This window comes from Stegodyphus dumicola, chromosome 6 (assembly GCF_044657685.1).
Source record: "Stegodyphus dumicola isolate Sdum_Otavi_A_Nest chromosome 6, ASM4465768v1".
Classification (NCBI taxonomy): Eukaryota; Metazoa; Arthropoda; class Arachnida; order Araneae; family Eresidae; genus Stegodyphus; species Stegodyphus dumicola.
The window spans coordinates 46,260,297-46,288,139 of NC_140773.1; the positions used below are offsets into that span (position 1 = coordinate 46,260,297).

Genomic DNA, 27,843 nt, shown 5'->3' on the forward strand with positions numbered 1-27,843 from the left:
AAATAAATTGCAGCGCATTACTCCACAGATAGAACATTGGTGCACAGTGTGGAGAATCTCTTTAATGAACAGAAGTCTCAGCTTCTAATCATTCAGAAAAAGGCCAAAAGAACCCTCGCCACTGCCAGACTTAAACCTTTCGATGTTCATATAGTGCAAAAAGCAAACTACTTGAGTGTCACTCTTAACAGTAAATTCACATAGAGCGACCACATTAATAAGGTTCGAGGCAGAGCTATCTTCACAATGAAAAATCTACTTCTGTTGGTAGGGAATACTCCAAACTGGATCTCCTGAGGAAGAGAAATGTATACACTGCTATTATTAGACCCATCTTTACGTGTGCTTCGCCGGCATGGGCGGCGGTCGACAAGAAGGATTTAAATAAATTGCAAATAGTTCAAAATAAATACTTAAGGCTCATCACCCAAGCACACTTCTACATGTCAAATGATACTCTACACAACGACCTTAAAATTGAATGCGTAGAAGAATTTATCAATCGTATGAATAGAAGTTTCTTTAATAAGGCTACGAATTGCTCACACTTACGAGAATTCAACACCTTCGAATATGTAATACTACCTGAGGATGCTAATATCAGACCTTACGCGGCCCACCTCACCCATGACTCGAATTTCCCGACTTAATTGCACCTTATGTATGTATGTGCATATAGTTATGTATATATTTTGCCTGGTTTAGGCATTTTTATTCTTTTTCATTTTATTCTTTTATTCTCATTTTACCGTACTGACTTATTTTAGTATATAAAACTTTGCATTTTATGCATTTTCTTATGTATGTTATGTTAACATCAGCCAGATACCGACACTCTTGTCAAGCCTCTCCTGGTCTTCATTCTTGTTTGGTTTTCTAAAACCTTGTGGCGTATGGTCACCCCCATTTTTTTCACCTCAGACCTCCTCTTACTCTGTCCGACTGTTACGACATGCGCCTCTTGGGCAGATTTGTCATTGAGCCGGCAACATCGCACATATTAGCGATAGCCCGGCAATACATGTATTGATTGATTGATTGATGCATCCCTAATCATACGGTTATCGTAGACAAGAAGTTATCTTTGTGTTTATTGGCTCATCGTAGTGCTGTAGAGGAGACTTCTGGCTATTTCCATTCCAGATGCTCTTCGGTCGTGACCTTCATCTGCCTTGTGATCTGTCGTTTAGTCGCCCTCAGTTTGCGCGTTCATCGCCTGAAAAGTACACCCAAGACCTCCAGGTCCGGTTTGAAGCGATGCACAGTTTTGAACGAAACAGATTCAGATTGGAGATGGCGAAGATGAAAACATGATATAACACGAGAGCTAGAGGTTATCGACTCAACGATGGAGACAAGGTATGGTTGTGGAATCTCATTCGACGGAAAGGACTTTCCTAAACTACAGTCACCTTGGGATGGTCCGCTCACAGTTCTAAAGACGCTGAGCGAAGTCGTAGTTCAGATCCCTAAATCATCGAATTGTAATAATCGAATTGTAAGTCTAATGTCGTTCAGTACGACAGGCTAGCTCTTTACTATGGCCATAGTACATGGTGCACATACCGCAAACATTAGAAGACCATGGTCCTATCTGTTTCCAAATTTGTAAATCTGAGCACTCATTTATTGATTTAGTATCTGATGTGTTTTGTCTTATTTATTTTAATTATTGTTTAAGTATTGCATTGATTTTCCTTAGTTGTAAGTATGGCTTCCTGTCTAGGGATTGTCGTATTGCGCGGGACGTGCAGTCCTTGGGAAGGGGGCAATATTACGGATTTTGTACTTAGATAAGTAATTTTAGTAACCAAACATGTTGTATTTCTTTTGTGACATGGAAAATCCTAAGAGAAGCTATTCCGGAAAAGTAAGAATACAGCGGCAAGTGCAGTTAACCTGGAGTAAATCGGTATCTCGGTTATATGGCGAGATGTCACCAAGCAGACAACGGTTTTCGCAACTTATTTTGTCTCAATTTGGAGAATATTCGCTAAACTCGGCGACAGTTTGGTCCGGTCTTTGTATCAACGTATGTATTGAAATTGAAATAACTGTAATTGACCCACTATGTTAGCTGTAACAGTAATTCCACACTCGCATTGCTTTCCAGTAATTTCAAGAAGCAGAAAGTACTAGAAATATCTCGGTGGCCGGTTGAAAACTATTTAAGACTGAAGAGAGAGCATCTGCTTTCAGTGGCTAGCTGTGTTGCGAAATGTAAGTTTCGCGTGAACTAATATCCGAGTTAGTTTCTCTTTAGATGCACTTTGCATTTCGTTGTGTTAAACGTTCTAAGGAGTTTGGTCTGTAACTATTGATCGTACTGTGTGATACTGTGAACTCCTACAGGAGTTTTACTGCGAAAAATTCTAGAACCTTGAAGTGTTTATTTTGATAAGATGGTTTTTATTAATCTATTATGGGAACTATGTTCATTGAATGTATTACGAACCCGAAAACAGTATTAGGAACAATTTAGAAAAGAATAGGAAAATGTTCAACTTAATTCCAATTACCGTATTTGCCGGCGTATAAGACGCATCCCCCTTTTTATAGACATTTTTGAAGGATAAAACTTTATTAGTGATCATTATGATGAATTTACAGTATTTTAAATGTAAAGTAATACAAATACAAAGTAATTATTTCTGCAAATACCCAATCTATCTGGGAAAGAAAATTTTTTAATTTTTTTCATCCAAACCCAGATACTCATCTCCAGAACTAAATGAAGAGTCACTTCAGACCTCTTCTAAATAAGCATCTGAGTCCTCATACAACCAAATTGTCCATCCAGTGCTTTTCTAATGCTACACAAGGGGGCTTTAGTTGATCTCGCATAGATGAACTGGAGTTTTAAAATGGAGTTTTTAGAAGTGCAAGTATCTTATATTTTCAATAAATATGGCAACTAACATTGTATAATCTGGCATTTTTAATTGTAGCATGGGTATTTAAATTATCTCCATTTTATTTCATCATACTAAAGGCATTTAATTTATGAAATATTAATAGTTCATAAAAATGAAATTATATTGGATATAGTCATTTGAAGAATTTTTAATATTTCTCCTCTCTCTCTTTTTTATGTACTTTAAAGTGAGTTCTTATAGTGGAAAAGAAAAGGATTGTTGTCTACTTGGAATGAATAACGATATATATAACAGATCTTGTGAAAATAGAACCGACATAGTTATTCGGTATTTGCAAGGAAAGCATGAGAATTGCTCTAAAGCATTTCTGAAGTGCTGCCTAGAAGAAGGTAACTTTGAATTCACATATATGAAGCTTATAACTAAGGAATTAATTTGTGTTTAGTTTTCAGTTTTTATATACAAATCTGTAATATGACTGTTTAAATGTTTTCTTTTGTTTACTACCTTGATGGAGATAAAGTTAGATGCATATTCTTTTGAATTTATTAGAGGGTAGTGTAAATACTTTGATCATGTTATATTAAACTCTAATTTGGTAAACGTTTCCTGAGATAGAAAAATGAGAACACTTTAGTTTACTGTCGATATCTCGAAATGTTTCATCAAGGGGGGCTATAATTGGATCTTTTCAAATACCTATAGATTAACGCAGTGAGAAAAGGCTACGCTACTGAAATGATGAAAGCTAAGTTACACATAGGAATGGTAGAAAAGAATTTTGTAATTTTAAGGAGCTCAGAATGAAATTACATACGTATTGAAAATTTGTGAAGTACTGAGCGTTTTCCATGAAATGATGCTGATTTTGTTTTTTCCTTTATTCTTGTATGATGTAATTATAACCTTCTTTAGATTGCAGAGTTTGTTAAAATACTTATTACTGTTAAAATACTGTTATTAAAGTATTTACCTTCATGTATTTGACGGCGTCATTTGTCTTCCTAATTCTGCGTTCATAACTTCTCAAGTTCCATGCATTTAAGGCAAGAAAATCGCTAAAAAAGACTGATTTTATTTGATCATAAGTGTACGTATTGTGCAGATATTCTAAGCAAACAGTATTCAAGTTTTCAAAGAAGTTTTCTTTTTCCATGTTTTCAATTTTTATGTAGCTCATTAGCTTTTATTGCTTAAAACTCAAGCGGTTTTAGAAATGAAAATCCATAGGGCCAATTTCCTGTAAAACTTGCCTTTGCTATGACCATCAATAAGTCTCAGGGGGTCAAACGCTTAAGCGTGTTGGCATTTTTTTTACCTGAGCCTGCATTTGGACACGGTCAACTTTATGTTGCCTGTTCAAGAGTTCGGGAAAGAACTCTAAATTAAACGTAAACTAACGTAAAAGTAAAAATAATTTATGGTCCTATGCAAGGCGAGCTTAGAAATGATGGAAAGATTTACACAAGATATGTTGTGTACAAAGAGATCTTTCACATGTGAATTAACATTTTATTATTTAAATCACCTTTATTTATTTAGCGGTAGCTCTTAAGAAATGTACCGCCAGTGGTTTCCTTCATTGTACTCTACTTTAAACAATTGAGCAAGTAGAAGGGGGAAACCACGTGGGGCAGTAAGCAAAGGGTCGTCCTCGCCGCCTACTCTGGGTAATTCAGTTTAAATTAGCAGACACCTTTTCACAAATCATTTTAATTACAATTTATAATATCTAGAACAGCGGTCATTTCGTATGACCGTCGGGCTTTCTAGTTTCATGTATACTGCAATAAAAAGTGCAAACACATTCCCTTACAGTCTTCTATTTACTTTTATTGCTACTATTTACATATATAATTTTGCTAATATTCGATCTAACCTCTCTGAAAGTTTTTACAAGAAATCCTCGATGCTTTAATAATTTTTTACAGGAAATTTCGTGGGAAAACGTTTTCAAGAATATTGCTTAAAGCGTGACAAACGCCATGTGAAAAAGACATAAATATTACTAGAAACCCATTGGTCCATTCAAGAAGCCACTTCCTCTGTGGCGATATAGAAGTGCACTTATGAAATATGCGTGCCATGATAACGCAGTTTCTCTCCTCTGCTGAATGTAGGTATCTATGTAATGCTATGCTTTGCTTGTGCGTGCGTAGAATCTATGTAATGCTATGCTTTCTCTTATGCGTACGCTGTCAATGGCCATCGCTGTAATTAAAATGTCGATTAATGTTATAACCTGTTTTGGCCCATTTTCCCTTCAGTATTGTTAAGCAATTTATCTCTTGTTTATTACTTTAATTTTCCTTATGTTAATTAAAATTATGTTATTGTAGTTTCACACTTAATTTAATTTATTTCTTATTTGTTTAAAGCTTTAATTGACCATTAATAAATGTAAACAATATTATTCGCATTTTAATGTTGAATGTTTCAATGCATCGTTTGCCTATAACCTGGAATGCAATTTCTCCAAATTTAAAGTTAAATTTGTTATTTTTTATTTTATCAAATTTTTTTGTTTGATCTTTGAAAATGAATACATATCTGATAGGAACTGATCAAAATTGATAATTCTAATACTTCTATATGAACATCATAAAATAAAGAGATTTAATTTATTTATTAAATTAAGCTTTATTATTTTCTACAATAAAATCTACATAAGATATACGTCAAGCATTAAAAAAAGTGTTACTTATTGAAAACGTTAATCAAATCGTAGAATCAGTAGGTTATTTTGAAGCAGGAGACATAAAAAATGAGCAATACCCTCGCCAGGACTCGAACCTGGACCTCTCGAATGCGCACCGAGTATGCTATCGTCACACCACGAAGGCATGGTGTAAGGAGGGAGAAAATATCTTACATAATCCCCCTTTTAAAGGGCGACTGAGGATGAGGGGCGCCGCTGTAGATTTGTTAGGTATTTGTTGATGCGGGAGGCGCGTGAAAAATGACCAGTGCCCTCGGTGGGAATCGAACCATGGACTTCTCGAATATGCGCCGAGTGTGCTACCGTTACACCACGAAGGCATGCTAGAAGGAGAGGGAAAATACCTTAAAAGTTGTTTGAAGTAATAAATTGCTTTAAGCGAAAGAGTCATTGGAATAGCAATCTGCAATAAAACATGGCTTCTGTATGTTTCGAATTGACTCGAAGGCAGATAATTTTCAAAATATTACTGATTATAAAAATCTGCTTTTTAGTAATTCCGAGTCACTAGTAATTTTGAGTAGTGAATTCTAATGGTAAGATCAAATTGAATGGGATTGAAGTACACATTAGAATATCCAGAAGCAAATCAAGTTACAAAAGAAATAAGCTAAGAAATTTATTTGTGGTTTCAATGTTCCTGTTTCTGCAACTACAGTTAAGATTGAGGGAGAGAAAAATGAAAGTATGGTAAAAATGTCGTAAAAGTTACCACAACCTAATTGCAACTAGTTGAACCATTTTGCGATGTCTTTATGACGCCTTGCTTTACTTGGGTTAGGACTGGCAAAATAACTATAATAAATTGGTTGCGTGAATGGAACAGAGACGTGGAGAAATGCTTTAACTATTCTGTTAAAGTCTCTTCATTTAAAGGCACAGGGAAATTTTTATCTCAACCAGTTATATACAGCACCAAAAAATTCACTGATTATTGAAAACATTTTTAAAATATACTTCCGCTCTTACAGTTGCATCTATTAATTGTTATTATGTCTGAAACCTGCATATAAGCAGTGTACCTACATCAATATTTGATTGAAAACTTGATTGAGATAAATATTGTTGCCTGCGTACGGGTTCGTAATAAAGTAAATGCACATTTCCGATGAAAAATAAATAAAATTTATTCTTATTATAACAAATAAAATAAAATGCTGCAAATTCTTCAGAGATATTCGCACAATATAGCAATATCTCACAGTAGTTATATTTTAAACTATTAAAACGTTTTACAGAACACAATTCAAAACAGAGAAAGCTAACCCGATTTCACCGCGAATTCACTACAGTCAATAACAGCAATAAGTAAACAGCTGAACTGAGATGTTTTCCTCCAGCTTTTATAAGCTTCTAAAATGCACGCGAACATTCTCGTATTTTTTTATTTTATTTTTCTGAATAGCAAGAGTACAACTGCGAGATATCTATTTGTTAAAATTTTAAATGCCCGTGCTTTAGCAAATGAAACTACATATATAAAATCTATAAACCAAAGAACATGGCTAGTATCCATCATCTGTCTGCCTTCCTTTCATCACGTGAAGGAGGTATGATCGATGTATGACATCACATTTCTTTACGCTCCCTACTTCGAATCATAGAATAAAGTAGTATAAAGGTATTTCTCCCGCCTTCTAGCATGTCTTCGTGGTGTAGTGGTCAGCACGCTTGGCAGGTGACAGGTGACGGAGGACGGAGACGCCTGGTGTTTAACGGAGGTAAACAGGCATATGTCCCACGCCCTCCCCTATATAGATACAAGAACTCCCTGGGGTCCCACAAGGGCGCACCGGGAGTTACTGAGCCTTTATGAAAAAGTTTACATGGCCATACAGGGGCTGACATTGGTTCTGTACAGATTCTTATGTTAATGGTTGACCTGGGTGTTCATAGGCCATAATGCATACATGAAACATAACATTACATACATGATATATGACATGACATTAAACTTATACATAATACTTGCATGAATTAGTACATACATACTTTACACTTCACATGACATTAGACTACACATACATAAAGCATGACATTAATCTACACTTATTAGAGTTATAACCTGACTGTATACTACGTTAAGCTAATTGTATTGCGAACTTGCTAAGTTACTTTATAACTGGATTACTTATAGTTTACATTATTGCTATTACTTCTTAAATGACATTATGCTATATAACAAGATAGGCACACATACTTTGCCTTATATATGCGTTACTTAAAATAATACACATGGGGCACGCGTTACACGCGCTAATGACTACGTTACCGATTACGTTATGTTAAAAGTACACATAGTACGACGTATTACACTCATTGATTAAATTACTTACATTACACTATTACTTACAATACTTACATTACACAGTTACTTATACACTTACATATTTACAATTTTAGACATAACACCTGCTAAGTTACAATATAGATATAGAATTATTGCGCTGTGTATGCTATTATTCCTATGTTGGTTGGCAGACATCCTGTCCTAGGGCGCTGGCCTGTAAACGTTCTTTATCTACTACAGGGTAGAATTCGAAAGTCCTTCTGCCGGTATCTCCATTCTCCCATTCGTGTTGCCATTGTTTATTCCATATGTCTCTTAGTTGTCTTTTTAAAAATGACGGCGGGATTAGTGCTGAGACAGCCTGTGCATTATTGTTGAGTGCTGCCTCATTGGCCAGTTGATCTGCCATCTCATTGCCTGCGATCCCAGAGTGGCCTCTTACCCATTTTAGCTTGATGTTAGATTGCTGGTTGCTATGCAATGTCTGTTGGATTTGCAGGATTATGGGAGATGTGTGATGATGATTCTTTAATGCCTGCAGCACTGACATGCTGTCTGTGCAGATTTCTGTTCGTGCAAGTTGTATGTCATGTGCGTACTGTATTGCCGCTTCAATTGCTATGGCCTCCGCCTGGAAGATACTATTGTGAGCTGCAAGATGACCTTTCCATTGACTGTGAAGTGTACCATGCTCATAATAAGCATAAGCACAACCCACTCCGTTATCATGTTTGGAGCCATCTGTGTAGAATTGCGAGGCGACTGGTATATCCTCTATTCGCAGCGTAGATCTCTTTGCTATTTTGACGTGTATGCCCGAGTTTTTATGTGCTGGGTGCACGTGCTGTGTGCTGCCTGGTGTTTCGTACTGCAGCGTGCTGAAGACTGTGGTGCCGAGTGCAGCATTCTCCTTTAATCTTATTACCCGCTCATACATTGCTTCTAACTTGGTCCTGATGTGAAGGGGTGTGAGCCCGGTAAGCACAAGTGCTGCATTTGTCGCGGTTGTTCTATATGCCTTGCTAATGTTGAGAGCAAAAGGTCTTTGTATTGTTGACAGGGCTTTTATTTTACGGCTGCCCATTGGTAGTGCCCAAATAGCTGAGGCATAGAGTACAATCCTTTCTGCAACCGTCAAGTAGAGCAGTTTTTGAATGTAAGGGTTCTGCCCCCAGTTTTGTCCCCGAAACTGCCTGGCTTTCTTTGCAATGTTGGCTGTTCTGACTTTGACTTCTTGTAGATGTGGTAGCCAGGCCCAGCCTTGGTCCCACGTGACTCCAAGGTATTTCAACGTTTTGGTGATTTTCAAGTTTCTGCCCATTAGCTTAATACAAGGTCGTCTCGTGGGGTTTGTACCTGGGCGCGGTATGACCATGGCCGTAGATTTCTGGGCTGAGATAACGAGTTTCAGCTTTTGACACGTGTCATAGAATTTGGAGCAAGTGGCGGAGCCGTTCCTCTTCAGTTTGTCTCGCGTACAGCCAGTAACTAGCAGTGCCGCATCATCGGCATACGCCACTACTTTGGTGTGGTCAGGCCAATTGAGTTGCAGTAGTGCATTGAACGTAATTATCCAAAGCAGGGGCCCCGCGCAAGAGCCTTGTGGGCAGCCCCTCTCCTGCTTCTTTGTATAGACACCACTATTGTTTGCGATTATGAGACTTCTTGAGTCCAGATAATCGTTGAAGATGTTATATAGATTCCTGGGGCACTTTGCCTCCCTGAGGGCCTGCTTGATTGCAGGCCATGGCACGTATTCGAGAGGTCCGTACTTTGAATCCCGGAGAGGGCGTTGCTCATTTCTTCAGTTTCTTGACATAAAAAAAAATCCTAATAGCTGTACAGTGGCGCCCGAACAGGGAGCTCTCGAATACGCACCAAGCGTTCTGACCGCTAGACCACGAAGGCATGCTAAGAAGGCGGAAGATATACCTTTTAGTAGAATATCAATTGTACCTAAATTAAACTAAAAACTAACTAAACACACTTAAAGTTAATTACTGTCACAAATTTAAAAAAAATGTTCTTGAATACCAAGTAAAATATAAAATAAGGCAAATTAATAAATTAAATGAAGAAATTACTAAATAGTCAATAAGTAAAAAATTATTCGAATTAAATGCTGGAACCAAGTCAATAGTTCGGAAGTTCATTCACAATTTCTAATGGATATAAGAGCTGTACGGGTATTTTCACTGTCCTTTGGACGTTTTTAATCACGAACGAACATGTTGATCTCGTCCTCTATACAATTCTGCTGTCTCACCAAGCTCTTCAAGCCAAGAGCTTGGATTTTGAAGACGTCTCCAAAAGAAGATCTCCAACTTTTATTTCTTTACTAGGGAGTATGTGAATGGTGGGGTATTCGTAAGCCAAGTAGATATTATTCCTTCCCCCTTTTCCAATGATTGTCCAAAAGTCTAGTTGGTACACTTGTCTTTTCATCACATTACATCTACCCGAATTCTTGTCGATCAGCTCGGTAAAATGAAGTGGATAAAAAATGTTGTTATGAATATTAAGACTTAACAGTCTAAGAATAAAAGGTAAAAGCCTATTCATTTTCAGAAGATCTGAATTTCAGAAGATTATTTGCCATGCAATCCAAAAGAAACCCAGATTGCTTTTATTAACTGAAGACAATCGAAGGCACTACTCATCACAAAAGGCACTTCTATAATATAACATATTTTAATATACAACACTAACAGAAGATATACTTTACGCAGAAGAACTGTTACGAATTACAAGTTGCATTTATGCGTTCATTATTAGTTCTATTATTCTGTTTCTTTTAGGCTACGCGTTAATCGTTTGCCAAGCGTTTGAACGGCGAGAATTTCAACATACTCCCACCTTTAAATTTGCTGACAAGTCAAATTTAAAACTGAAATCTTTGGACAGGCTTTACCTTTCGATCGCTTCTCGTAGTTATCGATGGAATATTTTCGCTTTTAAGATCTTGAGGTGAGTCATTACGAACATCAGGATCGGAGTAAGTCTCTCTAAAGATTCCTTGCCTATTGCTAAATTTAGACTGAACATCTGAGGATGTTATCTCCAAAGGATACAAAGGCTTGGTTGGTCGTAAAACGTCTTCAAACTTAGTCCTGGCCTTAACTAATCGTACATGTCCATCTCAAGATTTGAAAATCTTGGTTACTTTTGCCAATAACCAATCTGTTCGCTTTTTATTATCATCGGACACTAAAACTAAATCTATTTTCAGAGGCTTAGGTTTCTTTCATTTCATCCGCCGTAACTCTTCCAAAAGTTCTTTCATTAGTACCTAATCAAACATTTTGTGAGGCTTTTATGCGTTCATAAGTTTGCCTTAATTGACCAAGATATTCGATTCGAAATCTTTTACGTTGTTCTTGCAAACGTTTTTGTCGGTAAATAAGCCTTTTGTTTAAAGATTTTGCATCCATATTATCCAAATCAGGAATTCCAGTTTGTCGAATCTCATGGAGAAACATGAAAGGTGTGATCGGAGATAAACCTTCAACAGCTTTCGAAACATATGTCAATGGACGACTATTCATTATTGCTTCTTAGGCGCACAAAATTGTTATGATTTCTTCATGATTTAGAGATGATTGTCTCAAGGCAGAGTTCCTGTTAATCGTTCCCACCATCCTTCCCACCAGGGAGCGGATGGAGGAAGAAATTTCCATGTGATCCTGTGGATACTAGCATATTGTAAGATTTTATCCCAATTTAAGCTTTTGAATAATCTGTCACTTCCTGTGCAATTCGTTCTATTGCCGGAATAGATGGTATGACACGTCTAAGCGCTTGAAGGAAACTTTTAGTCTATAGGGAGAAAATCAATTCCAAATATACTAAGAGGAAAACAGCACAAAAACTACTGTCCATGATATTTGATTTCTCTTCAGTATCAATGTTCCAGTCAAGTCAACATCTACAATCACAAAGACTGCTGCTTCTCTTACTCTGTCTTCAAGGAGAGGTGCAATGGGTGTTTTCGAAGAAGTAGTATCGAACCTTTGACATACAACACAGCCTGTTATGACTTTCTAGATAGTCTTTCGTTTTTTCAAAATGCAATATTGTTTTCGTGCCGCCCAGTCAGTATAGTGGTCAGGGAAGCTGACTGCGATGCTTTCCTTGGAGAATTTATAGTATATCGTGTCAGTGTGGTTTAAGATATATTGGCCAAACAAAAAGAGCGTTGAAGTTTCGTATGAAGAAACATGAATCTTATGTCAGAAAAGGCTAAATTAACAAGTCTTTAATAGCGTATCATAGTTGGACATTTAACCATAATTTTGACTTTGGGTCTGCAAAAATTATCCCAAATGCTTCTTCCATAGGTGAATTGGATTTTCTTGAGGCTTTTCACATTCACAAAGATTTAGCAGGTTTAGTTAATGATTTGAAGTCCAATCCAGTCCTTCCTAATGCCTTTAAAATTCTACTATCTTAATTCAGTTATTTTTGCCGACAGATGGCGTTACCTCCTCGCGTTTGGTACTAGGTTTACCTAGGGACTAGGTTGAAATTTTTGTGCTCTCTCGCTTCTTGATTTATTTGTAAGTATGTCTCACTTGTTCTCGCATACGACAGCCAGCTAGAATAGGGCAGTGACTACTTCGAATTGCTTATCAAAAATTTCTACTTTCAATCACCGACCGGAACCTCTCTTGATCATGAATAAGAAAACGGAAAAAGATGACGAAAAAATTAAAGCCAGCCAAATGATAACTAAAAGCTTCGAAATCGAACGTGAAATTAAACTCCTAACTTATGCCAACAACGAAAAACCCACTGATGAAAATATAAAGAAAATAAACGAACTTAACACGGAATTAGCCAAATTATTTTCGGAATTACCAAAACATGAATCTTCATTATATGAAGCTATAAGCAGGATATGTCAAAATAGCAACGATACTTGGACCGCACCTAGAAAAAGAGCGCGCAATTTATCAAATGATAACACCCCTCCTACACAATTATCAAACCAATTCGACGCACTAACAATAGATCAAAATCTCGATAATCAGGACATGGATGATAATGATGACAATAATGATTCGACTAATACCTTACCTTTCAAACAACCTCAACAATCAGCCAATAAAATACCCCCCTTGTAATAACTCAAGTTATCAACTGGAAGGACATCAGAAAAGATTTCATAGAAACACTTAAATTTGGTAAATTCGAGGCTAAACTTGAAGGCGAAAATTTTGTAATCAAAGTTACTAGTATAGACGACTATAAAGCAGCCCAAAATTATCTAGAATCAAAACATATCCCTTACCATACGTATTTACTACACTCTGACAAAGCATTAAAAGGCGTTTTAAAAGGCTTCTCAACTGACTACACCATAGAAGAAATTAAAGAAGAAATTAAGAAACTGCAAATACCAATAATCAAAGTTATAAGAATGGTACGCATGCGCGATGGTATCCCTACAGAACTCCCCATGTATTACATAGAAGCTCCAAATAATCCTTCAGGAAAATGTATGTTCGACATAAAATATCTAATGGACATGAAGGTTAGAATCGTTCCATATAAAGGTAGGCCCGGACCGACATAATGCTTTCAGTGTCAGCGGTACGGGCATACTCAGAAAGCATGTCATAACCCACCAAGATGTGTCAGATGCCTCGAACAACATCAGTCTTTCGAATGCCCGCATAAAGGGAAAAATTTCACCCCTCAATGCGTCTTATGCCAAGGATCCCATGCATCTTGCGATAAAAAATGCCCTGAACATCCACTCAATAAACCAGATCCTAAACTAAAAAATATTAAAGAACCCATCATAAACCCAAGTGCAATGAAGGAAATCAAAACTAACAGTACGCGCAGTCAATCAAAGCCAGTGAACCCATTTACAATAGCCTATCATACGCCGCAGTCATTTCTGGGTCTAAACATCCGACAAGCCCTCCATCAGAAGCTCCCATTAAAATTAACAGCAATAGTAAAGAAGAAAAATCATTTGAAGAATTCAGAGCCTTCGTAAAATCACTTCACACACTTTACATAGAATATAGGAATTCTAACAGCTCAGATACTAAATTGGATATCGCCTTAAAGGCACTACAGGTTTTTGAATCACACCATGTATAATTCTCAACATAGCACCTCTCCAATCTATCGGCACATCAATTACGCTAAATTTGTTTCATTCAATTGCAATGGCATAAAAAGGCAGCTTTTCGAAATTAAAAATTACCTCATACAGCACAGCATAGATATTCTTCTCCTCAATGAAACCCGTCTTAAAGCAACCGATAATATTAAACTCCCCAACTATGATGTCTTTCGTTCTGACCGAACTTCACAACAGAGGCGGAGGTACTCTCATTGCAACTAAGAAATATTTAAACTGCTACCCAGCCACTCTACCACCTCTCCAAAGCCTTGAAGCCTGCGGATGTATTATGAAAAGTAATAACACAGATTATTTAATTGTTTCAGTCTACAAACCACCTAATAACCTTCTCAATATCACCGATCTCAACAATATCTTCAATTTAGGATATCCCACTATTATCTCAGGCGATTTTAACTGCAAACACCCGAACTGGAACAGTTCCACCACCAATGCTAACGGTATCATCCTCAACAATTATCTTCTCAATAGCCATATCGACATTTATGCACCTAATGAACCCACCTACATTCCCACTAATCTACGAGGAAGACCAGATGTTTTAGACATAATCATCATAAGCAAAATCCCTCAAGCTCCTTTTGTCTATGTCGCAAATGATCTCTCCTCCGATCATTTGCCACTTCACTTTACCCTTTATGGGTTAAAACATGGCCTACCTCCTTTGAAAACAAAAATTAATTGGAGCAATTTCAAATACATCATGCAGAGGAACGTCAATGCTGCTCCTAACCTCAGTAACACCACAGAAATCAACGAGGCTATTACTCAACTCAATAATCAAATCCATACTGCAATAAATAATTCAAAAATGCACAAAAAAGATGACTCCATTACCCTTCCTCTCCATATCAGGCAAAAAATCAGAGAAAAGAATAGACTTAGGAAAATAGCACAACGTACCCAACACCCTAATGATAGAAGAAATTTCAATAGATGCCATAAAGAATTAAAGAAAATCATCAAAGAATACACTGACCAGGCCTGGAAAAGCTTTGTGCAAAGCCTTTCCCACGACGATCACTCAGTCTGGCGCATCGCTAAAGCTCTAAAACACACTAACAATAGCATTGGACCCATCAAAATTAACAACGCAATAATCAACAAACCTGAAGAAATAGCTGAAATTTTTGCAAATAATTATGAAGAACAGTTTTCTAACAATCTCTACCCTTGTCCCAACGACTACAATATCTCTACTCATGTCAACAACTTTATTCAAGAAAACTCTAGAAACTTCAACCCTCCTACCAGTCCCAAAGAAGTTCAAACCATTATTAGGCACCTCAATATCAAGAAAGCCACTGGATATGATCAAATTTCCAACAAAGCACTGAAAAACCTTCCATCCAAAACAATAGTTCTAATTACAAATATTGTTGCGTGCGTACGAGTTCGTTATGAAATGAATGCACAAGTCCGATGAAAAATGAACAAAAATTTATTATTATCACAACAAAAATGCTTAAATTTTCTCAAATTATCATGCAGTATTACAATATCTCACAGTAGTTATCTTTTAACTACTCAAATGTCCAATAGAACGTAATTCAAAACAGCTAAAGATCGCTAATCCGCGAATTTGCTACAATCAACCAGAGCAGTTTTCTAAACAACAACAAACTAAGCAACTACTACAAACTGAGATGTTTTCCTCCTTTTATAAGATTTTAAAATCACGCGCTAGAATTTTCCAGTACTTTCTCGAAATCAAAAAGAGATATTTATTTATTTAATGCACGCGCTCTTGTATTTTCAATTTTCCGGCTTAGCTTTCTTTTAATATTCGTCACGCGCTGCACTGCGCGAGAAATAAAACCATTTAATTTGTAATTGAACTAACATTAGCTTTTTAAATACCAAATTCGTAGCAATATTTTTAACTCCTGCCTGAGGAAAAATTACTTTCCTGATGCATGGAAACATGCCATCATTTTTGTACTTAAGAAACCCGGTAAAAACCCAGCTCAACCCTCAAGTTACAGACCTATTTCTCTGCTACCCACAATAGGCAAAGTTTTTGAGAAAATTATTGCAGAAAGAATTAAATCCTACGTTTTTTCTAACAACATTATCAATAGCAACCAATTCGGATTTAGACCTGGATACTCCACCACACATCAAGTCTCACGCATCGTGGAATATATCGGCGAAAGTTTCAATAAAAATAAAACCGTAGCTGGTATATTCCTCGATATTGAAAAAGCTTTCGACAAGGTATGGATCGATGGACTACTCATCAAACTCATCAACTACAACTTTCGACCCAGCTTAATCCTTCTTCTTTCAAATTTTCTACGCAATCGTTCCTTTCAAGTTAGAATCAAAAATATCCTCTCTTCCACTAGAATTTCTAAAGCAGGAGTAGCTCAAGGATCGGTCGTCTCTCCAATACTTTTCAGCCTCTACATTAACGACATCCCTCCATGCACTAAAATTATAATTGCAAGCTACGTAAATGACACTGCACTCTTCAGCAAGTCTATGAATCCAGATCACGCCAGGAAAAACCTTCAAGAACGTATAAATACAATAGCCCAATACTTCAGAGCCTGGAAAATCAAAATTAATACCTCCAAATCAGCCCTCATTTATTTCAGAAGAACGGTCATCAGAAAAGACATAGGAAATATCCAAATTGAAGGACAAAACATCCCAAGAACCAATATTATTAAATACCTTGGAGTTTACATCGACTACCGCCTAACTTTTCGTAATCATATTATCAGTATTCGGAACAAAGCCTATCAGGCATTTATGGCGATTTATGCCTTAATCGGAAGAAACTCAACGCTAAATCTAAACACTAAACGCATCATCTATCTGCAGGCTATCCGCCCAATTCTTCTCTACGCAGCGCCGGCCTGGGCAGCCACCTCAAAAAATAATCGACAATCCCTACAAAGAATGCAAAATAAACTACTCAGAATTTTAATAGACGCCCCTTGGTACGTAAGAAACTCAGCAAATCATAGAGACCTAAACATCAAACCATTAGATAGTGAAATACTTAAACATAGTCATAACTTCTTCTCCCGCTGCAATAGTCATCCCAACGAAAATATTCAACAACTTAATAACTACGATAATACTCTAATTCAAAAGTACAAAAGACCACGAAATATCTTTCACGACGGAAATTGGTAACTGTACATATTGTATATATTTACTTCAGTTATTTTACTTATTTTATTTTACGTATTTAATCAAGATTCTTATTTTACTTATTTTTACTTATACTATTGAACTTTGGACTCTACTGTTGAGACAAGTAATTATCATATTTCCGAAGTGTAAAAAGTTTTTCGACCAGTCACAGTGTATGTTACCCATCTTATAAAAGGCTACGACCGCCCAGTCACATCATTCAGCCACGAACTTCCATCGGGGAAGCACGGTCGCCGCAGCGCACCTATATGCCATTCAATGCCAAATATGCCATTTCATAATTGCTTCTACAAATTCAAGTCTTCATAAACGCCATAGCCTCTATTTATGCCATTTCAACTTTTATGCCATTCAACTTTTATGCCATTTCATCTTTTTATGCCATTGCGAATTAAATTTTCTCCACAACCGCCAAAGGATGGCGCCACTTATGCTATCACCAGGATTACCATCTTTAGATGGATAAGTTTTTTACTAGGATGCCCTTATCAGGGTAAGATAACTATGTATTGGTAAAGGCCCTTCTTAGGGCCGAATACCAATCAGCTAGGCTTAGGATATGGATATGGATATGGCTTTCCATTATTTGAAGTTCAGATTTTGAGCGTGAAGGTGCATTTGCCCCTTGCTCCCTATTTTAACCTCTCTAATTTTTCTTATCCTTTATGCTTGATCAGATAGCCTGGCTCAGTAAAAGTAGGCGACCAGTGCAACTCTGATTAAAAATCCAGTTATAACCACGTGCAGTGCTGATAAGGACCACGTGTTTCTGAATTCCACGTTCTCTTTCTCCTTTATTTTCTTCTTTCTAGGTATTTCTTTCTTCTGATGAGGAGGGACCTTTAGCTGCCCTCGAAATCGATTGAGTGTTTCATTATACCTACGCTAAATACAAGGTTGTTTTTACGATTTTGATTGCTTGTAACTTCTTTAAAAATTAGAATATTTGAACTCGTTTTTTTGCATATGATGTAGTTACGTATGTGGAATATTACGAGAGTAAAAAAAAAAACAAATTCAATATTTTGCTTGATTTTTAGCTATTTTAAAGTCCACCGTCCCCTTAAATATGTAACTTCTCATTAGTTAATAAATAAAGGATTAAGTCCCAAAAGAATTACAGCAATTACTAATTGCTAGTGCAACAATCAGAGTGATTTGAAACCTCTGGTGCCTTCACCTTGAGTGACGGAACAGATTACTACTCAAATGCCGGTCGTCATTCGACTTTCTGCAATTTGCATATTATTCTTGAAGATGTGTGCGATAATTCTATAGGTGAAATTTTTACTTTAGATTTCAATTTCCATGTGATTCTGAGTTAGTTTGAATTTATGGACATGAATGTAATATAGGAATAAATTTCAGAAGAAGCTCTATAATGCAATTTAGCTAACTCTCTTTCAACTGCAGTCTTTTAATCCAAAGTAACAGATGACTACTCCTGACTCTAGGAGCTATAGTTATATGACATTTCACGAACTTCTGGAATCATCCTTAATAATCTGTGCTAGGGGTACAAAAATGCGTTTTCCAGAAAATCTCCAGGTTAATACGAAATCGCCATGTGCCACAGGTTTGGCGATTTAGGAGCATTTAATACCATATTCCGAGTTCAAATTGAAATATTTTAACAATTTAAACGCCTTTCGATTCAGAATTGAAAGATCTATATCTACAATCTTATGCAAATAATAAAAACTGTACAAACCATGTGCAAAATGATCTATAAGGCTATTAGTCTAAGTACAAGAAAAACAAATAAATTAAACAATGCGTAGTTATCTCAGTAATAGACAAAAACAGCAATGCAATAATTTGGACTTAAATATTTGCAGAAATTTACAGCAAATAAGTAATGTCGTTTAAATCCAAGTTTCAATACCAGGCATGCTGTCTTATTACTTTTTAAATACCTTTATATTTGTAATATTTCTGCATAAAACGCATTCATAAATGTCTTTTATGTCTACTTTTTTTTATTTTATTTTTATGTTGTCAGTACTTGTATGTCTTTTGACTTGCTTTGGAAATATAACGTACCCTGAATAGGAAAAGAGAGCTTACTAAAACTATGTTCCAGTATGTGTGTGATAGACGACACAAACAGGAAGGGTATACTAAACCCTTTATTCTCTATTACTTTACAGGTACTCCCGAACTTCGGGATACAAAGACCAACCACTTGTGGTCTGAACGTAAAAATATAAAACTACTAACTAAAAGCTAACTTTGAATTAGTATACAAATGCCTAGCACTAAGACTGGCCTTTATTTAAAAGGGCACGTATGTAGTACGCCGAGCTGCTGAAACTACAATACGTTTTCAAATATCAAGAGGGCTAAACCTTTGGTCTTAAAGGCAAACAGCAACCGAGTGAAAAACTCGTAAGACTGCAGTGGCAAGCGGCTCGCTTCCTAAATCTCCTTCTCTCTGTCTTACTCTTGGTCTTTGTCTTTGTCTTTTGAATGATTAGGAGGCAATTAGCAGCCTCTGCTGCTTTAACCACCGCTTTTGAAAAAAATGCCCTTAGGCGTTGGTATATATAATTGAAAAAATGGGCGTGTAACGCCGCGCCTACTAGGCGAAGCTGAAGCACATATAAAGGTATGTAGAGTGAAAAAGCATCTGGGAGCTGTTCGAGCTGTGACGAAAGATATAACTAGCTGAAAAGTTTGCTTAATAAAGCATTTGAAAAAATAAACATTAAGTAATTTAAATTAAGTATGCTTTTGAAACAGGTTCAGAATGAAATGGATCATAATTATACTGGTGGGAGTGGCTCAAATGAGGAATAAGTCAACAGTAACATATTTCTGGTGAATTTCAAGAGTTCTCGTACGAGAAATGTTAAAGTCATATAAATTAACAGTATTCACAAACAGTTCACACTGTACAAAGTTCTGGAATAAACACACTTTTTAAGAAACACTTGTAATTTTAAAAGACACAATATTTCAGCATAAGTCACAGTTTAGAAGGCGGGATGGTGAAACACACATAATTAAGTCAGTTTGTGTGTCCCTAACAAAGTCTTTTTATAGGAACACTAATAAAATATAAAATTCTTGAAAATAATAATATAAAGTAGTAATCCACTGAGCTTTTTTAAGTCCTAAATAAGTTGAAAAAAACACAAAAGTCTCTAGTGGGGAAATATTTACAGTATGTACAGCTATTTACAAGTTTCACCACCTTGGATTATTAAAAATGCTCCTAGGACGCTTAGCAGCATTTTCAAGTGTTGGATCATAATTGATTAGTTCCTTAATATGATCATATTGAGACTGTTCAATTTTACTATAAAAGTTGTGGCAGGTTGAAATAATTTGGTCAGCAATTGGTCTGATTTTTAATTCTTTGTGTATTTGCAAATTTCTAACGAACCAAGGAGAATTAACTATTTCTCTTAGAATCTTGTTTTGAAAGACTTGTAACTTGTGTCTGTACGTTTTGAACACTGTAGCCCATATGGGAATTGCGTAAAGTAGTGTCGGTCTAATCAGCATCATGTAAACTCTTTTCTTTAATTGAATGTTTAATTTTGAGTCTCTTTTGATGAGAGGGTACAGAGCCATTTTTGCGACTGTAGCTTTCCGTAAGGCATATGCAGTCTGTTCCTTGAAGAGGAGTTGTGAATCGAAAATGACACCCAGGTATTTAGTACTATTGACGACGGGGAGTGGATGATCTTCTATCTTTATATTTACGTTTACTGGAGTAAATTTTCTATACCTTCTAAAGAGCAGAATTTGACATTTAGCCGGATTGACTTTAAGTTTCCAAGATTTGAGGTAATGTGCGATGATGTTAACTGCTTGTTCTAATTTGTCTACGGCAAACTGTGGTTTTAAAGATTTTGTAAAAATACCGGTGTCATCTGCATATTTCACAAGTTTTGAATTTAGTGGGATTGGCATATCATTAGTAAAGATATTAAAGAGAATTGGCCCCAAAACACTTCCCTGGGCGACGCCGCTTTTGATTCTTTTTCTTGAGGATAAAGCGTTATTGATTTTGACATGAAAATTGCGATTTTTTAGATAACTTTGCATTAGTTTGATAAAATTTATAGGCAGATGAGCAAGGTGTAGCTTAAAGAGGAGTCCCTCATGCCACACCTTGTCAAATGCCTTTTCTAAATCTAGGAAACAGCTTGCAATAGTATTTGTTTTGGAAAAGGAATCGGCAATAAATTCAGTAACATTGAGGAGTTGATGTACTGTGCTATGCTGTGGGCAAAAACCAAACTGTTCATTTTGAATTATCCCTCTATCTTCCAAGCGTCTCGTCAGCCGTTTCTGTAGAACTCGCTCAAAAACTTTGCTAAGACTTGGAAGCAGGCTAATTGGGCGATAAGAGTTAACATTTTTTGGATCTTTGCCAGGTTTAACAAAAGTAATGATATGTGCCATTTTCCACTGCTGCGGAAAATAGTTAAGCCTTATGCAGGCATTAATTATGTTGGTAATTAGGACAATATATACCTTGGAGAGAATTTTGAGCACTTTATTTGTTATCCCGTCGTAGCCGGGGGCCTTTCTATTTTTCAGATTTTTTATAATGTTTTGAATTTCAATGGGCGAGGTGTAACCAATATGCTGTCCATCTGTTCTATCAGGAAGGTGAATAATGAAATTAAAAACTTCCTCTTCTGTATCTTCATCTTGTGAGTTATTTGTCGTGAAGGTTTTTTCAAGATGTGTTGCAAGAACTTCTGCCATATCTTTTTCAGAGTATGCGATTCCAGTATCAGTGTGCAACGGTCCAATGTTGTCGCTATGAGTTTTTCTGAGCGCTTTCCCAATACGCCACAGTGTATCAGGGTTGAAGTCCATTGAGTCTAATAAATTATTCCAACTATCAGATCTGTATTCACTTAGAAGATTTTTAATATTCCTATTTTTTCTGTTAAGAATTCTTTTGATATTAGGATCAGCAGTACGGTGCCAAATTTTAGCGGTGCGATTTTTGTTCTTAATTTTGTCAATAATGTCATCCGGAAGTTTTTCTTTTTTATGTTCTTCATATTTAGTAGATTTGTCAAGAGCACTTTTTATACAATTATTGACCTTAGTGGTTTGATACTCAATGTCAGTAATATCGGCTAAAGCAGGATGCGCTGGTAGTTTTTCCAGAGAATGAATGAATTTATCCCAGTTTGTGATTTTTCTAAGTGGAATATTTTTTTCAAAGCCGTAATAAGTAAATCTGACAGGGAGATGATCGGAAGTTAGCTGGTGTGAAACTTGTAGGAAGGGAATTTGTGCAATATTTTTTGTGATAACAATATCAAGAACTTCAGCGCTGCCAGTATGGCTGTATCTGGTGGGATCCGTTGGTCCAAAGATACTTAAATCATTTGTAAGGGCATAATTATGAAGGAAGTTCCCGTTTGCATTTGCACGTCGAGAGTTCCAGGAGTGATGCTTTGCGTTTAAGTCTCCGACTAGTATTGTGGGAAGCATAATGCTGCTAAAGATGCTCGTGTCACTGTTGCTGATATTATGTCCCGGGGGATTATAAGCAGAAATAATCACAATAGGTTCATTAGTGCGAGAGTGAGCTATGATGGCAGTAGTTTCAATATTACTAGAACTTGGGAGATTAAAATAGGTGGCCTGCAAGTGTCTTCTGATGAGAATCAGGGTGCCACCACCCCTGTTATTTTCTCTGTCTTTTCTAAGGTTCTATAACCTTGGATGTTAAATTTATCACTAGCTCGAAGATGTGTCTCGTTAATTAAGAAAATATCAATGTCATGGCAATTAAGAAAGTTTATGATCTCAGTGTTCTTGCCGCGAACTCCGTTGGCAGTAAAGAAGGCGAAATTTAAACTGTTGGAGGCAGTAAGTTGGATGCTTGCATTGTTATTTACAATATTAACACTCATAATTTAAATTTGCTAAAAGTTCAAAGGCTTCCCACCCTATTTGGAGCTTTTCCATTATTGACTTGGCTTTAAAAAAGCGTTCAAATAGCGCTTTGCCTTGAGTAAATAGATTTTTGATCCATTTCAGGAAATCCGGGGCGGAGCCTAATTGTTCTCTTTCGTGAGCTTCATTCTGGTTGACTGATGAGGGACTGGCTTCATTAACATTTTCGTTAGTGTTTCTCCTACTCGGTAATGGGGAGAAGTTCTCCAAGTTGTTTTCTGGAGGATTTGTTCTTGTCTTTCTCCAGGCATCTCTTTGATTTTCTTTTTCAGCAATCTTACGTTTAATATTGTCAGGGTGCATTTCGCAACCCCTGTAGGAACTGACGTGGGGTCCCCCACAAAGGCAACACTTTCCTGGAAGATTTCTATCTTTTGTACAGCTAGTGGTGATATGGTTTAATCCGCACTTTAAGCATCTTGGTTTATGTTTGCAGTGGGAGCGACTATGTCCATATCTCTGACAGTTATGGCACTGTTTGTGTCCTGGGGTTGGTTGGAAAGAGGTAATTTTGACCGCAAGGTCCAAGATATGTGTTACCTGAAATATCTTTTTTCCTTCAACAGTCCGTGGGAAACAGTTCTACAAGGAAAGTTGGCAATTTGACAATTTCATTGTCAATCTTTTTGGTTATCTGTCTAACCGTTTTAACTGGAATTTTTAATTGTTGGAGTTCTTCTAATATTTCTTCAGGTTTTGTATGCACTGAAAGCTTCTTTATTACTACTCTAATGGGCTTATCCCTTGGTAGGGGAAAAGTGTGATAAGGTATTTCCTTATTATCCAAAAATTTTGTGACTGAGCGATAGTCATCGTCAGATTTGACTTTTATGTGGATGTCTCCACCTTTTTGTACGCACTCCATAGCTGTGGTAAATTTTTTAATTTCATCTCTAAGGGGCTTCCAAGACGTAACATCAGATATTATAATCGGCGGTACACGGTTTGCAGTTTTTCTAGGGGCTATGAATTCGCATTCTTCTGATTGATCCATATCCTGAGGGTTTGTGTTGGGCGTTTGATTGACTTCCATGCTGTCATCTATTCTAAGGGTAGAATATCTATTTTTTATTGTTGTAACAGATGAGTTACTGCTATCACTTAAAGTACGCTTGTGCGTTTTTTTGGGTTTAATCCAAGTTTCGCCCTGCTTAAGAGAGTTATTGTCTTGCACATTGACATTATTCATGTTTTGTTGGGTAAGAATCTGACCAATTCCTACAATCTCATCAATTTCCTTTGAAGATTTAACATTTTTTAATTGCCGTTTACTGAAGAGTTTGACTACCATAACCTGAAATAATTTTTCAACATCTGGATCAACTATTTTTTGATCACTATCAATAAGATTTTTTTGGATTTGCAAACAGGTACATATAGCATCTAATTCCTCTTCTGAACCACTTTCAATAAGATTTTCGATAACATTTTTATCATTAATTAAGTTTAAAGTCTGAATGTACTCTAAATTTGGATTCATTGCAACAGTCCAAAACGCCTACCGTCCCTAACGGAAAGGCAAGTCCATCACGAAAACACTTGCAAAAATCAAAAACCAAACTCGAAAACTACTTACACGCACGATCGATCAGGAACACTTCACCAAGCGACCAGCTCACAGTAACTCCAAAGCTTGAATTTTTGCGCAAAAAGAAGCAATGAACAAGGACCGCAGCGACTATTTACAATAGCAGAAAATGACCTCACTCTTGGCAGAAAGCCACAACTTAAATACTTGGGCGTTAGCAAGACAATTTGCATAAACAAGTTGAAGCATTTAATTCTGGCCGGAAGTAGAAAATAAGAAGTGAAAGTACAGTTTTAAAATACAATAAACGTTAGTAAAACTTAGGATCTTTAAAATGTTACTTTTATTTTTCTCGTTTCATGTTATTTGGCGATACTCCTTTGTTATTTACTAATGGGTAGCATTCTTTAGTTTATAATATTGTTACAATCATTCTTACATAAGTAGTTTTCAAAATTTTAAATGCAACAATATTCACATTTATTTAGTTTTATTAGTTTAAGGTCATGTTGGAATTGTCATACCAAAAATTCCTTGTGAACTAGAAATACTTTTCATATTTAATTTATGAAAATACTCTCTTTGTGTTAGTAACTGAAGCATTTCACGAATTTCTTGAAAACAAATTCCATTAGATTGCGTGAACAATATTGTGTGATAAAACTTGCATTGATCAGAACTTTTTATGACAGTCTGCACAGTAATGCTTATTTCTTAACCTATTACCATCACAAGCCTTTTCCTAAACTGGGGTTTAATTTATTGTCACAAGGAAAGTTAAATATTGGCATGACATCATTTCATTTTAAGTTTCAATTGCTAACGTGCTTTTCCTACAATCTTGAAACGCAAAATAATTCTATTCTCACATAATCAAGAAATGCATGAAATTCATTGTTACGAGAGGAAAAAATCAAACAATGTATGAATGAAGTTACTGCATGGTCACTCTTTGCCTTGTAATTTCATTTTTCATAAACGTGTTTTGGAGATTTGTTTATTATTAGATCACTCAAAATGAATATGAGCCTTGTCTGAGAGTAATATATGTTTCTGGTAACAAAGGATGAAATTTTGAATGTTATCGGAAAGTTTAAAAGAAATGCTGTGTTTAATAGTTTCTTTATTAAAATTTTTAATAACTCAGCTTATACCATAGGCTAGCTTGTACTTTTATTTTCTAATCAATTTTGCTTTGTGACTTAAAACAATTTATTGAAATTTTTATTACAGAACCATCATATAGAGAAGACGAACCATATGTTCCAGGATCGAATTTTATTGAACGCCATCAAGAACATATCTTTGAAAAGAATTTATTTTTTCGAAGTGATTTTAAAGAAGTTTGGATTTTTAAAGATATTGCTATAAAGTGAGATGGTTTTTGAAAATTCTATAAAATGAATTCTTGAAATTACATGTTATTTATTCTGATTTTCCAATGTTCGGAGATTTGACTGTCAGGTTATATAACCTATTTAATAACCGTCAGGTTTTTAACCTATTTACCGTCAGGTTATATAACCTATTTAATAATGATAAAACTTTCTGTTGTATAGTCAATAAAAGGGTTTATTTTAAATCTCTTTCTGGGTTTACAGTCTTTTAATTAGAAGTTATGCCGGGATGATAAGTCATCTGACTTGCTTTACAGTTTTAGAAGTGAACATATCAGAGTCAATGTTCCTTCTTACCTTCTTCGGGAACATGCAAGGACCTGACTCGGAACAGAGAGCTTACTAAAGCTATGTTCACTAATTGTGGGAAGTAGACAGGATACACAAGAAGGGTATACAAAACCCTTTATTTTTCTCTATTTACAATAACTTCCGTACTTCGGAATACACAGACCCGCTACTTGGGGTCAAAACGTAAAAGTATAAAAATAAAACTAAACTCTAATTTAACTTTAGAATAATAAACCTGGAAGATTGGTCTTATAATAACAGGAAGCGTATGTAGTACAGAGAACTGTGAACACTACAATACGTTTAAATTTATCAAGAGGATTAAAACCTCTGGCCTGGAAGGCAACAAGCAACTGCGTAACTTCTAAGGTAAGCGGCCTGCTTCGACTCACTGCTTCCTCTCTCGCGCTTGGCAAAAAGCCACAACTTAAATACTTGGCGTTCGCCAGACAAACTTTGCATAAATACCTTCACGCTTATAATTCTGGCCGGAAGTAGAAAATAAGAAGTGATAGTAAAGATTTAAAATAAAATAAACGTTAGTAAAACTTAAGATCCTTACATACTTCCCGCCAGAGTTAATTAGTTTGAAACTGAGGTCTAAAACGACCTTGTTGAAAACTTTTAGCTCTAGAATCTAACGCGAGGCCAATCTTTTACAAATATTTTTCGCTAGAAACTAGAAATTTAAAAGAAAGAAATTTGTTTTTACAATAGCAGCTCCCAGGATACACAATTTTTTTCATCTGTACTGCATCTAAACAGGAGCTTTTATTCAATTCTGGTTCCTTCCAGAGATCTGGAAGGAAAACTAGTTTAATGAAATGTTACACAATGAAATGGCAAGTAACATGTATAATTATATTTCTCTTAACATTCTTATTTCATTCATGACTATTTTAATTATCTCTCCCCGTGCTCTCTGACATGTGTTGTAAAAGAACACCAAACACGAATGTGTTTCTGTCTACGTGTTCCACACTTCCTCCTACAATCAAAACACTAACGTGTTAAAATTCAACATGACAAGACCTCGTAACACACCCTAATTTCAACTCTAAACCCTGAGGTACTATTCTGAAAGTGGCTAACTCTGAAGTGTAGCGTCAGAGAGCCTAACTACATCATTCAACCTTTAACACATATTCACCATGATTTAGTCTTTTTACAGTCACACGAATAAAAAAAAAATTTAACATTCACTTTTACCATATCATGGTATTTCTTACCATTTAAAATAACAGTTCACATTGTATATAAGAACATATCAACATGCCGTTAATCTTACACATCTGAAAACATACATTAGTAGTACATTGTTAACTTCTATTCTTTTCAAAGCAAGTGCCAATTCTTTCTACATTGAAATAATACATTTCAAAAAGTCTTTCAGACTAAAACTTCTTTCTTGCTAGAATGTTTTAAATAAAATTTATACAATAAGTTTTTACAATATTTAAGTCTTTACACAACGCTA

At 36.0% G+C, this 27,843-nt stretch overlaps 1 protein-coding gene across 1 annotated transcript in view; it reads left to right on the plus strand.

Annotated features, from left to right (window-relative positions):
• The window catches only part of LOC118183538 (venom factor-like), a 337,533-nt gene that overhangs the window by 159,380 nt on the left and 150,310 nt on the right, over window positions 1-27,843 (plus strand). The window contains exons 17-18 of the mRNA XM_085818275.1: window positions 3,104-3,265; window positions 25,912-26,050. Of these exons, the coding sequence (XP_085674401.1) occupies window positions 3,104-3,265; window positions 25,912-26,050 (301 nt within the window). The remainder of the gene's footprint in view (window positions 1-3,103; window positions 3,266-25,911; window positions 26,051-27,843) is intronic.